The 15,534-nt window shown below is 36.9% G+C and overlaps 1 protein-coding gene across 3 annotated transcripts in view; it reads right to left on the reverse strand.

Moving 5' to 3' along the window:
• LOC100258011 (uncharacterized) overlaps window positions 1–15,534 on the reverse strand; it is a 107,332-nt gene that overhangs the window by 85,386 nt on the left and 6,412 nt on the right. For all 3 annotated transcript variants that reach the window (XR_009465632.1, XR_009465631.1, XM_019219923.2), the window contains exons 4-10: window positions 10,113–10,208; window positions 9,950–9,997; window positions 3,512–3,562; window positions 2,718–2,821; window positions 2,398–2,515; window positions 726–827; window positions 392–592 (exon numbers count right to left, since the gene is read on the reverse strand). Coding sequence is in view for 1 of the 3 variants with exons in the window: in XM_019219923.2 (XP_019075468.1) it covers window positions 392–592; window positions 726–827; window positions 2,398–2,515; window positions 2,718–2,821; window positions 3,512–3,562; window positions 9,950–9,997; window positions 10,113–10,208 (720 nt within the window). In the remaining 2 variants the exon portion in view is untranslated. The remainder of the gene's footprint in view (window positions 1–391; window positions 593–725; window positions 828–2,397; window positions 2,516–2,717; window positions 2,822–3,511; window positions 3,563–9,949; window positions 9,998–10,112; window positions 10,209–15,534) is intronic.

The following is a 15,534-nucleotide window of genomic DNA, read 5'->3' on the forward strand; positions in this document are numbered from 1 at the left end:
CAAAGCAAAGGAAAAAAGGAGAGAGAGAAAGAGAGAGGGAGAGAGAGGAACTGTATCAATGATCCTAGAGGACATAAAGGTGAACTCCTACATCAAAGAAATTGGTTGCTCAATAGTGGTTTTGGCAGTGACAGCTAAAGTGGCAGTGGCAACTGTTGTACACTTCTGTGAGGGACTGAGGGTAGCTAAATATTACCTCCTTAGGTGAAAATTATCAGCCATTTGGAAAGACATTTGAAGAAAATCCTCTCCTTTTCATCTCCATCTCTCTCATCAATCCAAAAATACAACTTCAAAATTTTCTTCTCTTCAACAAATCAAAATATAAATGGGGAAGTGGAAGAAAACAGACTCATATTGAAGATGATTTGAGGAAGTCAAAAATCAGAACCTCTGTAATTGTCAAAGAAACATCATTGAGGCTAAGAGACGCCTTCTCAAAAGGAATCTCCGGATCATTTCTTTCTTGCTTTCCAAGACGATGATACTTAAGGATTCCATTTATTGGTGAGACCAAATAATTGCGATTCTGAGCCCATTTAGACACCACTCCGCCACCAGTTGCAGGTTCATTAATACCATCCTCAAATATCTGGAAAATTTTAAATAATGAAGAGAAAGAAGTATAAAACACCTGGCTTGCCAGTTAACCAAGATAATATTTCTCTTTGCATTTATATGTAACTATTATAAAGAAAGACTAATTCCAAGTTACGTGTACGAACCTCAACCCATTCTTTGGGAGTGAGATCTTCCCACTTCTTTTCTATCTTCCAAGGCTCACTGTTAGAATCATGATACATAGCAAGCCTCTCAACTTGCAAGAACTATAACAAAAAACAACCACATAACTTAGATTGTCATGCAAATGTAAGTAGCAGTAAATATATTACCATGAAGAGAAAATTGGCAAATAATTTACGAGTGGCAACCCATAATACAATAATCATATTATTGCAGCTGTGCCAACAATTAACACACATGCACAGAGATACAAGTTGCAAAGTTATCCATGCATGGAAAATTAACAGTTTTTCAGTAGCAGATGCTTTATTTGAGGTAGCTTTTTTTTTTTTTTTTTTTTGATAAATAAAATCAAATGTGTAGTTTTATTTATTTGTTTTTTTTCCTTTTGTTCTTCTAATTTTTTTTAATATCAGAAACAAAAAATTCATTATATGAATTGGTAGTACAATGAAGGATGACAAATCTTTCCAAAATATATAAAACCAGAACAAAAACAAGAAAAGAAAAGTGTAACCTACAACAAGACATAAGTGAAAAAGTCGCACAGTTGACCTAGGAGACAAATGCATGCACAATGCCAAAAAAACTCTATACAGCTAGGTGTAAGAGTCTCCTATCAAAGAAACCAGCTGCTTAGCTCCCCTCTTGCTTAAGAAATTACCAAAGCTATTAGTTAGTCACGCTGACAGAGAAAGAGCAACCCAACTCTCAACAGAATGCTCTTCCACTCCTATAGACCATATATGCTATTTGACTGACTAGTACAATATCAATAATTTAGCAAAGCCACCTATCAAATTTCTAAGGACCTCTCTCATCTTTGACGCCCACAATATGACAATAGTCAAATCCCCTCCAACAAGAGATTTGAGAGGTACATATCCTTCGCATTTGACAAACACTCCAAAATGCCTAGGATCTGTACTGCAATAGCCAAGCTCTTCAACAAGCTTTGAAAAAGATCTCAAAAGTGCCATTATGGTCCCTGATCACTCCCTAATCCCAAGCTGTCATGGTTTCCCCCAAAAAAACTTATCAATTTAACAACACCCTGTAAGGATGAAGTCCACACAGATTACACCTCCCCAAGTATCCTCTTAGACCGACAAAGACGGTTCCAATCAAGCACAAGAAAGCTCAAGGGAGCATCTTTAAAGGGCCTGGAGATAGAAACTCAAAAGAGAAGAAAATAAACCATAATGCACACTAAATCCGTAGAACTCCACTTATCCTAAAAAACTTTGGCATTCCTCCATCTCCATATAAACCATATCAAAGTGAAGGTAGTTACAAACCAAAGCACCCTACCATTGAGAAGTTCCCCAAAACAACCTAAAAGAGAAACGATCATCATGTCTACCACACTCCTAGGAGGTGCCCAATTCATACTAGCAAGCCAAAACAAGCAATGTCAAAGCCCTGTAGCTACTGAGCAGTGAAAATTAATTTACTACATTCGAAGCACATAACATGATGGTCCAGGGGAGGGCTTTGGAAGTCTCCTCACCTATAACAAGTGGTTGGTGCTAACCTTTTTTCAAATGTTTTTAAATGTAGTTGATCACATACTAAAGATTTAACATGCATGGAACGACTCTTTTCATTGCCTTTCTGTGAAATCGCCTTCACCAGGAAGGAAAATAAGCTAACCTTCCGCAATTTATCTAGGGCACCACTGGTGTCGAAGGTTTCATTCCCTTGCTCGTCTATGGTAACAGCAGCAAGCTTAGCTAATGTTACACCCGAAGAAAATGGATGTCCTGGATTACTGTAAAACATACAATAATTTCCAAAATTATCATAATCCAACAGAAGAGAAAATATTAAACATGGAAAACAAGATCTCATGTGTTGAGAGATAATCAGATCACAAAATAAAAATTAGTTTATATTTTCTATGTCTGTAAGTTAAAGGAAAAGGGTCATGCACTTTAAACTGAAAGCAACATTGAAAGCAGATGCTCACGAACCTGACAGAATCCTCATATCTGATATGGACATTGCTAATGGAAATCTTAAGATTTCCAATTATGGTAGCAATTAGAGAACCCAGCCATGAATTTGCAGCAGGTGGCTGCATAAGAATCACCAGAAATAAGACCACCATAACAGGCAACTATGTCCATGTTCTCACATGCATTACAGCAAAAATCAGAGGAAGCATTTTACAAATTCACTCAGACCTAACACACTTTTCTTCTTCAGAGAGCACAACAAGAGCATAAGATGAATTTTCTGGGAAAATAAAAGGAATATCAACAAGCCAGCAAAGATAAATAGACATATGTCTGAGCTAACATCTAAACACAAAAGATAAAAACCAGAGTTTGAAAGTTTGTCCCAACTATTTGGATTGGCACAATGGAAGATCAATTGTTACCAGCTCCCAGCATCAACCCTATACAAAGTTCATGCTTACTTCCTGGTGGTTAATTGGCAGGAGGACAGGGGAAATGGATGCTAATGACACCCTTCATTTATTACGTACCATGAGCAGCATCAAAATCCAAGGATAAGATATCAAAATATTATAGATAAAATCTTCAAAAAAAATTGGCATAAAGTATTTCTCAAGTAGAAAATCCCATATATATCACCTTATACAACATCAATACACATAAGCAGTTCGTGCAGAAAGGGTTTACCAATCCAAACAAAATAAGAAACTATCCTTCTCTGTTTTCACCCATATAAACCAATAAAATGTAATGTTCTTGAAGACAATACTACACAAATTGACTGAGTACTAGATTCAAAGCCATACACTTCCTAGCTTTGATCTTGATATTCCTTCAAGGGTTGCTGACTCTGCTTCCTGCATGTAAAAGATATCACATATGTATATCAGGGGGGGAAGGGAAAAAAAAAAGAAACAGAAGAAACAAAAAAACACCTGATCAGGGATTAAAGTATAATAACTTTTTCAGTGTAAGGCATATTTGCATTTTTCCCTTATTCTTTCCTCTCTGCATTTATATAACAATAATAGTAAAGATAATAATAAAGGGCATGCCCTGTAAAGTCAGTCCAATCTAATACTAACTTCATATCAGAGCTCTGGTTCCTCATCTGTTTGTTTGTTTTTCTCTTCGTTGTCTATGCTGGTCGTTTGGCTCCCACATGTGTTTGAAGCCCTACATGGAGGGTTTTAGTTTGATATATCATTTTGCATTAAATGACAACTTAAATTTTTTAATCAAGTGGTTGTTTAACAACTTGATCATGTCAGATTTTGTCATAGGCAGCTAAATCTTGAAGATTGAAGATGCAGCCAAAGCCCATTCCTACCACCCTCAAGTCATAGGTTTAACTCCAGCTCAGTTAGGCTGTTCTAGATCTGATTTGTCAGTTGTATCAACAATTATCTACTTTTTTTTTTTTTACAAACATTTTTTTTACCTTTGTGTCTTTAACATCTCTATAACAATTTCTCAACTTGCATGGACAAGAAAAATACACACTTCCATTCAACTTTAAAAGACATTTGAAACTAATTGAAGTTAGGAGTTCTTACCTTGCTTAAAATTGTACAAGTTAAATGATGAGAAACCAAAACTTCTATCAACAAAAAATTTTTATAAGGGAAAGGATGAGAGGAAGGTCCTAAAGAATACAACCTGTAAACCATTCCAAAAAAAAAGGAGAACACTACAGGTGGATAACCAACAGAAGACCTAATTTAAACCTAATCAAGACATAATGAACCCTAAATCCCCCTTTGCTATAGTCGTAAGTTACAATAAAGTTTTTCCCTAAATCCCTATAAAGAGAGGTTGCTAATCAATATGTATATAAATAAATTCAAAACTTCTAGCCAGAAGCTCTTTTGCAAAAGCATCTAGCACCCTATTTCACTAACCAAAAGTGTTTAAACCTCAAACCGCTTCTACATGCTTTGAAGCGCTTGACTATGTAATAAAATACACAATAACTATGTAATAAAATACATAGTAAAGCACATTAATAACTAATAATAAGGAGATTCTATGAGATTATCGAGGATTTAGAGCTAAGGGACCTACCTCTACAGGGAGGTCCTTACACTTGGCAGGGGACCTAAACAATCAATCTAATTCTAGGCTCGATCGGTTTTTGGTTTTGGAGGACTGGGAAGGTCACTTTACAGGGGTTGTTCAGTGTGTCCTCCCTAAACCGGTTTCAGATCATTCTCCAATTTTGCTAGATGGGTGGAGGAAGGGGGAGGAAGTGTTGTGAGGAGAGGCCTAATGCCTTTTAGATTCGAGAACATGTGGTTGAAAGAGGAGGGCTTCAAGGATAAGCCGCAGGCTTGGTGGGAGAGTCTCAATTTTAGTGGAACTGCTAGGTTTGTTTTGGTTCCAAAGTTGAAAGCCTTGAAGCCATTACTAAGAGAATGGAACAAGAATGTCTTTGGTAAAGTTGAAGTTAATAAGGCTATGACTTTGAATCAAGTGGAATTTTGGGACAAAGTAGAGGCTGCTCGGCCACTTGTTGTCCATGAGTTGGAAGCTAGGAGAGATATAAAGGAAGATTTTAAAAAGTGGGTTCTCCTAGAAGAAATTTCTTGGAGGCAGAAATCAAGGGAACTGTGACTGAAATAGGGGGATAGAAACACTAGATTTTTCCACAAGATGGCTAATGCGCACAGGAGGAGGAGTTCGATGGCACGGGTTAAAATCAATGGTATTTGGTGAATGAGTTTAAGCTTTTGTTGTCTGCTACAGAAGGGTGGAGGCCCAGTGTTAGTGGTATGTCTTTTGCAAGGTTGGAGGTTGTTGAAAAGGCGAGGCTGGAGGAGCCTTTTTTCTGAGAAGGAGGTTTTCGAGGCTCTAAAGGGCTTTAGTGGGGATAAAGTGTTTGGGCCTGATGGTTTTTCTATGGCTTTCTGGCAATCCTCATAAGGGTTTGTGAAGAAGGAGGTCATGGGGTTTTTCAGGGAGTTTCATGATCACAACTGTTTTGTCAGAAGTCGGAATGCAACTTTCCTAGTCTTGATCCCAAAAAAGGGGGTGCAAAAGATTTAAGGGATTTCAAGTCAATTAGTTTGGTAGGAAGGTTGTACAAGTGGCTGGCTAAAGTGCTAGCCAATAGGTTAAAGCTGATAGTGGGTAAGGTGGTCTCCAAGGCCCAAAATGCCTTTGAGGAGGGTAGACAAATCCTGGATGCTGCCCTTGTTGCTAATAAAGTCATATATTCAATTTTGAAAAGTACTGAGGGGGTGGTGTTGTGCAAGCTTAATATAGAGAAGGCGTATGATCACGTAGACTGGTCCTTCTTGCTTTCAGTTATAGGTATGATGGGTTTGGGGAGAAATGGCTCCAATGGATGCAATGGTGCATCTCTACAGCTAGTTTTTCCATTTTGGTTAATAGGACTTCCTCAAGATTCTCCAAAGTTCTAGAGGTTTAAGGCAAGGGGACCTACTCTTGCCATACTTATTTGTGATTGCTATGGAGGCACTTAGTTGCCTTCTAAGGAGAGCTGTAAGTGGGGGTTTTTTGTTAGCCTATAAAGTGAGGGGTAGAAGTGGTGAAGGGGCTCATGTGTCCCACTTATTGTTCGCCGATGACACTTTGGTTTTCTATGGGGCTTCTCAAGATCTGAAGTATTTATGTTGGACTCTAATGTGGTTTGAGGCCATTTCGAGGCTGAGAATTAATTTGGATAAAAGCAAGTTAATCCTAGTGGGATATGTGGAAAATGTGGAGGCTTTGGCTGCAGAACTTGGTTATAAAGTCAAGAGTCTCCCCTCCTCTTATTTGGGATTGCCTTTGGGAGCTCCTTTTAAGTCTGTGGCTGCCTGAGATGGAGTGAAGGAGAGGTTTCAAAAGAGATTGGCAATGTGGAAGAGACAATACATCTCCAAAGGAGAGAGGCTCACTTTGATTAGGAATACTTTGACTAACTTGCCCATTTATTTCATGTTGTGCTTACTTTGCCTAGGACCGTCAGATTGAGGTTAGAGCAAATTCAGAGAGATTTTTGTGGGGAGGTGGGGCTCTTGAGCGAAAACCTCATCTTGTAAGATGGGCGCTTGTTTGCTTAGACAAAAGAAAAAGGGGGTTTGGGGGTGAAGTGTCATTCTTCTCTTAATAAAGCTCTTTTGTGCAAATGGAGTTGGAGGTTTGCAAATAAGAGAAAGGCCTTGTGGAATCAAGTGATTAGGGGAAAGTATGGGGAAGAGCAAGGGGGTTGGTGCTCCAAGGAAGTGAGGGATGGGTATGGCTTGGGGTTGTGGATAGCAATTAGGAGGAAGTGGCATGTTGTAAGCAGTAGACTCTCCTTTGTGGTAGGCAATGGTCAAAGGGTAAGATTTTGGAAGGATAGATGGTGTGGAGATTCACCTTTTTGTTTCGATTTTCCTACTTTGTTTGCTATAGCTACGTCCAAGGACGCCCGGGTAAAAGATGTGTGAAGTTTCATTGAGGGAGAGGGGAGTTGGAGCACACATTTCTCTAAACCCTTCAATGATTGGGAGATGGATGAGGTGTACAGTTTTTTATTAGGTCTCAATGGGAAGAGTGTTCAGCGGGATGTGGAATATAGAATGCTTTGGATAGAAACTAAATGTGGGAAGTTCTTTGTTAAGTCTCTCTACAAAGCCCTAGAATCTGGCCCATCAGCCTCTTTCTCATTGAATTTCATTTGGAAATCATGTGTGTAGCCCAAAGTGAGTTTTTCGGGTGGGAAGCAACTTGGGGGAAGGCTCTTACTTTGGACCAATTTCAAAAAAGAGGATGGCCTTTAGCAAATAGATGCTACATTTGCCAAATGTATGAGGAATTGATAGATCATATCCTTCTCCACTATGCCAAGACAAGGACTCTTTGGGCATTGTTTTTCACTCTCTTCAGGGTGCAGTGGGTGCTGCCAGCCTCTGTTAAAATGACGCTCTTGGGTTGGAATGGGTCTTCTGTGGGAAAAAAAAAAAAAAGAAAGGAAGTTTGGAGAGCAAGCCCTTTATATATTTTTTGGACGGTTTGGAAGGCAAGGAATAGAATTACGTTTGAAGATGATGTGTTGTCCATTCAAAGATTTAAGAGTTGTTTTATTTATTTTCTTTGGTTGGAGACGAATTGTTCATAAAAGATGGTCCTTCAACTTTAGTTGATTTCATTGATTGGGTAGGTTCCCGATGAGGGTTTTTTTTTTTTTTTGCCCTCCGCTTTTGAAGGCTGATTTTTCTCCCATCCGGGGAGAGGGTTGCTCCTACGTTGCATCTTTTTTAGTTGCTATTTTGACGGCTCTTTTCAATACAATTTCTTCTCTTTTACTTATCAAGAAAAAAAAACAACTAATAAAAGGTTTTAGGCGGTCCAAACTTTGTGTCAAAATGAGGCCTAAGTGAAGGTATTAAAAAGCATGCTTAGGCCCAAGGCACAATGACTCCTTATCTGTAGTGCTTCATCTGTCACAGCGTGCACCTTGTTTGAGAAGCACAGCTCATCTGTTTTTCCAACCTTTTTAGAACTTTCATTTTTTAAATTTCTGACATAATATTAAAATTCTGTATAATTTCATTAGTTTTTTATTGAATGCTTATTTCAAATGCTTAGAATCTTGAAATTTTTATTGCTTGAACTGAATTTTGGATCATATTTATAAAATTGACATGAACCCTAGGTTGCATTTTCACTTTGCTCAAGCACACACCTCATGTTTCACCTTGGGCCTAAAGCCTTAAGAGACTTTTGCACCTTAGGTGTACCTTGTTCCTTCTAATATTTTCTGCTTGCCTATCAAAAAATAAAAAATAAAAAACTAGAAATTTGTGTCACTTCAACAAGCCCACAATTGACTGATTGCATCATAGGTGCCGCATGGCAGAACCTACGTGCTTCTAACTTCTTTAAATGTGAAATCTTAAAATTTTGATCAGAAAGAAACATTTAGAGGTATTTTGGTCATTTCACTGATCAAGTTGTTTAATATCCAAGCTAGATGGTGCTCCATGATGGGTTTTATAAATTCTTATTTTTGTTTGAGTTGATTTCAGTGTTTTATTTAGAGGGCACTTGGTGCAAAATATTTCCCACTTAGGTAGCAATTTCTAAATTTGAATAAGAAAAGAATTTAGAACCTAGCCACATCAAAAGTCTTCATCTCCACAAAGCATGCTTAAGTTTCTTAATTGATAGGGGTTTCCCCAGTTCAAATTTTTAATTAATAATCAGAGTTTAGGAATTCTTGTGTGGTGTCGTTTTCCAAGCTCCTGTTTAAGTTGAGGGATTTGGTCACAACACTTCTATATGGGACTTGCAAAGAAAATTTAAGAATCCAACGGATAACAATTCACTATAGATTTGCGCATTTTATTGTGCAAATACTCCTACAAACCTTACTGAGACTCTTAAGGTTAATCAATACTTCTTCTCTTTCTTCTTTATTTTGCTTTCTTTGTTCTGTACACTGTTATATGCATAATTGACCTTCCCCTCAGGATCTCTCATCCTTCTTTTACATTCTTTCTTTCTCTATATGATACTTTTTTATTTTTGATAGATAAAGAAGCATATATATTAAAAAGAGACACCAAAAGAGCGCCCAATAGTATATATAATACTATTCCCCATTTCTTATCCAATGGTTAAGAAAGAAGCTTCCAAAAATTTCTCCTAGTTTTCAGCCAACCCTGAAAATATTACATATACAAGCATAATAGTAATTGTGATCCATGCAATAAATTTGAAATGAAATTAAGGTTACATTTTAAGCTAGGTGGGATCAAGTTGCCCAAAACCTCCATTGAAGCTCAACACAACCTTTTTGGATTTCTCAATCTAAGCCCAACCTTAGGAATCAAAACTTCAGCCCAAGCTTGGGTTGAGCTCAACCTACCTAGGTTGTACACCTGACATCTACCTAGCCTATTTCTGTTAAAGTAAATTCTACATCACTATATAAACAAAAAAAAATCATGCTTAAGAAAATAAGTCAACCTTTCTATTAGTGAAAGAATATAAGAAATCTTCAGCTGAAAGCTGTAGAATTTATTGCTCTAAAAATTTTTTTACATGGAACAGTATTCAATTTCACAAAAGAAGAAGAAGAAGAAGTGTTGGAATGTGCAATTGGATCATTAAACTGGACGATATCCCAAAATGTGAAAAACATAATACAAAACAATAATCATGCAAACCCCAGATCACTTCTAAAATGATTTAGAACACGTGTTTCAAAATTTGGTATGAAAGCAAGATTGGTGACAAACAAAAAACTTTACCTCAATCTGCTGAATTTTGGCTTCAAAAAGTTTTTCTCTGTCATCCTCCTGTAGAAAATAATAAAGCAAGCAAGACTCAGGCCAGCAGAAAAGCATACATTGCTTGATACAAAGTAATAACAGTTCTTTCAAAAAAAAAAAAAAGCAAACTTTTTCCTCCTACCTTAAGAGTCCTTCCATGAGGAGCAGGATGAGCAAGAACAAAGACACGATCAATGAGAACAATCACAGGTTCTTTGCCTAGACTTTTCCAGGGTACCTATAATTAAAAATCAGAGAAAAGAGATCAAAAAAGAAACAACTAAGAAATTCAAGATAGTATTTGAAATATCTGGCTATGTTTATTCACTGCAATAATATTATTATTATTATTATTATTTATTATTTATTTTGGTAAAAACAAGAGATGTATTAATATGAATAAAGAGTCATGAGAAGGGTGAGGAATCCTCCCCACAAATTCAAAAAACTGATCAAGACATAATGAACTCCTCCACTGTACAAGAAGATTTATACAACATGGGATAGACCACAAAAGAACATACAAAGATCTCATCTCCTTAAACTTGGGTTAAGCTCCTCTCCTTGTTGATCCCACCTTTTTGGTCTACACACTGAATGCATAGTTGTGAATGGCACGCCTTAATAGGCTCCAAGCAGCGCAACGCCACCCTCTAGCACCTCGCCTGACTGTAGCCACCCGCCCCTTCATAGAGGCGCTGATTAGGCGCACAAGGCGCTCACCTCTCAACCAGGCACGACACCACCAATAGGCCCGCCTTTATCCTCTACCGTTGTCTTCTCAGCCTCTGGTGACGAGTTGCAAAGCAACAAAGGGAAAATGACGAGGGTTTTGTTTTTTTAATTTCATGATACCAAAACGACGTCGTTTGGTTTGTTCTTTTAAAAGAACGTCCAAAACAACGTCGTTTTTTGCCTTTTTTAAAAAAAATATTAAGCTCCAAAACGACGCCGTTTTGGAGCAAAAACGATGCCATTTTGGTTTGTTCTTCTTCTAGAACCCAATATATGCTTGTGTTTGGACCTGTAAAATACCAAAAAAAAATGTCCGAGTCTCCCGAACAGTGTGAAGAAGAGAAGAAGACGAAGAAGAAGGGGAAAATTGAGGAAAAATTTCGGGCACTTGATTATATTATATAAAAATATATATGTAAAATAAGGTGCGCCTCACTTCACTAAAGCCTGTGTCTTAGGTGTGCCTTGCGCATCAAGCTTTAAGAGGACTTTGCGCCTTGAGCCTTTTAAAACTATGACTGAATGTCAATTGAGCTTAATGACATTGAGAGGAATGTCACATCTCTAATATCCTCCATTTATTTTCAAAGATCCTAACATTTCTCTCTCACCACACAATCCAAAACAAAAAGAGACGAGTAATTTTCAAAGAGTCTTACCTCTAATGGATCTCCCTAACCCACCCATATATGAAATGATCATCATGTCGCATAAACTCCTAGACTGAACCCAATCCATCATAGTCTATCTAAATAGCTCATGTCATTTCCCTAAAGTTATCAAACAATGTGAAAAGAGATGATCAATCATCTCTGCATTCCCCATACATAAGATGCACCAATTAGAACTGAGGGCTTTGAGAGGGCCCTCTCAACTGTAGCATGTCAATAGTATTTACCTTATTGTGTGTCACTAACCAAGCAAAGGCCTTCATTGCACGCATTATAAGCATCTTTATTGCACAAATATTTGTACACTCCTTTATTCTCATCTTAAAGCAATGGATGTCGACAACAATCCTTTCCTCCCAAAATAAGGCTAAAGCTCTCTCACTACTAAGTTCCACCATATCATAGGCCTATCCTAAACCAGCCCAAAAAGATGCATTTAAGTGACACAACATCCAACATCCACATTTCTATGCTTTAATGGGTTAATATGGTGTAACATTTTCCATTCGATCTCAATCCCCTTCATGATACACCTTTGATCTATGTTAGCTTTTGTTACATACTTGCTTGGCAGTTTTAGATTGAAGTAGACTAGCATCAAGCTTCTCTTGCCCCACTCCTGTATTTTCCATGTGCTCACTCTGCACCTACCACACTGCTGATTTGCTTTAGACAAGTCTTGAACCCCATTCTCTTGGGCCCCAGCTAAAACCTGGATACATGCTAGCACACCCTTATTAGCAAAGCTTAGATTTGATTTCCTAGTACCAACTTCGTCTAATGTACCTCATAAAAAACTGCATTAAAAATAGATATTGCAATATAAAACAATATGAGAGATCACTCCAACTAAGGATAGTACAACATGATTCACAAACATTATAACCACACCTATGTTAGGTGTCTTCATAAATATATACTCTTAATTCACCAACCAAAGAAAAAACATTGCAATGGTACATCAACCTATAAATATAAACCCTCACTTTTTTTTTCTTTTTTCTAAAACGCAAATAGGAAACATATTAATAGCACCTAAAAAATGAGTGCACCAAAGTACACATATATACAATAGGCACCATGAAGCAAGTAATAATAAGAAAAAAACAAAAAACAAACTCCTTCCCCCTTACTTGGAGCTAAGCCAATTAACAAAGTTTGTCATGGTCATTGAATGATCATCTATGTACCCTCAAACCCTATCCAAAAATTTACACATAAAAGAAGCTTCAATTACTTGGTCTGTCTGCTCTACATCTTCAAACAACCTCATATTTCTTTACTTCCCTATGGTCCAAAACAAGCACAGGAGAGTGACCCTCAGAGCTTTCTTTCACTTCTTCCCCACAAAATACTCATGCCAACCCAAGGGATTTCCTTTTGCAAAAGAGTGCATCACCCAAACTATTCCAAACGAAGAATAAACCAACTACCACAAAATTCTTATTTTAGAACAATGAAAGAGACTAGATCAACAAATTATTCTTCACCTTTAGACAAATAACATATGTTCAGCAATATCTAACCCCTTTTTAAAACTAATCTCACGTTAAAGTCCTCCTAAAATTGCTTTTGATGCAAAGAAACACGCCCTCAATGGGGACTAAGGGTTCCAAGCTTCCAAACCATTTTATCCTCCACATTCCCTCTAATGATACTTGTTTACAACCTTAAAAAAAATAAATAAATAAATAAATAAATAAATAAAAAGTCGTAACACTTCCAAGTTCCCAATCATGGGATTGTCTTGAAAAGCAAGGACTCCATCAGCCCCCATCCCCATCTGTTCCCACACCTTTATTACCAATGAGTCTTTTGTGACCACTATTGTGAATAACATAAGGCCCTCCTTCCATTACCGAACATGAAGTTAGAACTACTTTTAAAGACGTTCCAACGGTTTCTAATTAGCTTCCATAATCCCACTCAAGACCATCCTTTACACCCCTCAAGCTCCATAATGCTTCTTCTTATAAACCACTTGCTTTTATTTTGAGAACATGAGTAAGGGATACTAGCAAAAAGTAAAATTTTCAAGTACCTTAGCAAGGACTATAAATGAACAAACCTAAAAAGGTATCCAATAATATCTTCAATTGGTAGAAAAAGGGAGTAGAGGTAATGTATCATCCTCGCTTCAACAAAAGCAAGCTTTCTTTCATGATGATTGGTCTTATATCATCTTACAAGTTTTCAAAATAGGTTGCAAAATAATTTAAGTTTTTAATAAATATTACAAAAACAACCTGGATAAAATAAATAACATTAGAAAAACAATTGTGGTGTTTATGAGGAAAGGGAAAAAAAGCTTTTTTGGTGGTACTCTATAGTGTATGTATGGGATAATAGGTAGGACGCTAGTCCCATTGTCCAACTTATACCATCACCCTAATGCATTATTGCCTATCTTTCCTTTTAAGTTTTTCAAACCTATGAGATTCATTGTTAATGAATTATAAGAAGACATATGATAAGGTTCTTTCAAAATCTCTTTTCCTTAACCTCTTACATTTTTCATGATGGAAAGAACCTCCCATCTACCATCAACATTCCATCACCTAACACATTCTTAGAATTTCATATTTTAGAAAACCTTAATGATTGTGAAACTAATGAAATTTCTTCTCGTCTAATGGTGTTTTTATCATTAACGCAACCCCTAAGGAGATGTTTTTGGTCCTTGGATAGAACAGTTGTTAGACTCTCTTGTACAAAAGCAAGAATGAGCATAATATCCATTGAGCTAAGTTAATTTGGAAAAAGCAATGCACCCTTAGAAGTCGGAACTCTTGTACGGGGTTGTGCCAACTAGAAAAGCAAACAAATGACATCTACCAAATTGGAAGACCTTAAAAAAGACATTTTTTTTATAAGAAACAACAACTTCATTGTATTAAAATATTAAATACAAAGAAGAATGACCAATCCTTCCAAGAAGTACCCAATCCTTTATACAAAGGATAAAAAAGACGGATAAGTGTCAACTAGTCCAAAAGGTCAAAGCTAACTACAATTCATAGAGGTATAAAATCTCTTACAAAGGAAACCATATGACTAGCTTCACGTTTTGCTAATGCATCTACCACATCATTGCCTAAGCAAAGAGTCCCAAAAAACAAACATCTTAACTCTGAAGAAATGTTAATAATTTGGCACAACCACCCATTAAACTTCCATGGTCCTCTTGTACCTTAGTCACCATAATATGATAACAGAACAATCACCCTCTACTAGAAAATTGGAAAAACCCTTTTTTTTTTAAGATAAGTTAGAAAATTGGAAAAACCTAAAACTTTCACTAGTAACAACCCCTGCAAAAGAGCTAGAATTTCTACATTAATGGCTAAACCCTAATTTATAGGTTTAGAGAATACTCTTAACACTCTACCACAATGATCTCTAGTCAACCCTCCTATAAAGCTTCCATCAAAATTTAACTTGACAAAACCTACAGATGGTGGTAGCCATTCACAAGGTGCTTCTTTAATGAATCTTGTGGTCCTGCAAACTAGGATCTAATCTAGCAAAATGAGGCTCAAAGGCGATGCCTGCAAAAACTTCATTAGTAGAAACCCATAATGAAAAAGAGAAATAAATCAAGTCCCAAACTACTTCTAAAGTCCTCCACCTATCCTTAAAAATCCTTTGCATTCCTTTCCCACCAAATTGTACAAATCAAAGTGAGGCTAGCAATGCACCAAAGAGTCCTACCTCGAGAAAGTCCCCTAAAACATGTAAATGATATAATCTACATCTCTTTCCTCTTTTTAGGTGGAACCCAATCAATTCTTGCTAGTCAAAACAATCTATACCATCATGTTAACATCGAAAAACATTAACTATAAACTCCTCACTCCCCTTGCACATAACACACTATTCCGAGCTAAGCGTTTTGCATGATATTTTCCGTTGGAGCATTAGTATTGACCTCCTTATTTACCATAAGCCATAAAAGACCCTTAGGTGGAGCTTTGGATTTGCAATAAGATTTACAAGAATAACAAGAACTGAATTGGTCAAAGCAAAGATAGCATTAAAAAATGAGCGAACTGAGAACGATCCTAAGAATGTCAAGGACCAAACTCTCGTGTCAAGAAAAGTGAGCAACAAATAGACATGGGTTAAAGCAAACATTAGCCCCTTAATTTCTTTCTCCAA

This window comes from Vitis vinifera, chromosome 5 (genome assembly GCF_030704535.1).
Source record: "Vitis vinifera cultivar Pinot Noir 40024 chromosome 5, ASM3070453v1".
Classification (NCBI taxonomy): Eukaryota; Viridiplantae; Streptophyta; class Magnoliopsida; order Vitales; family Vitaceae; genus Vitis; species Vitis vinifera.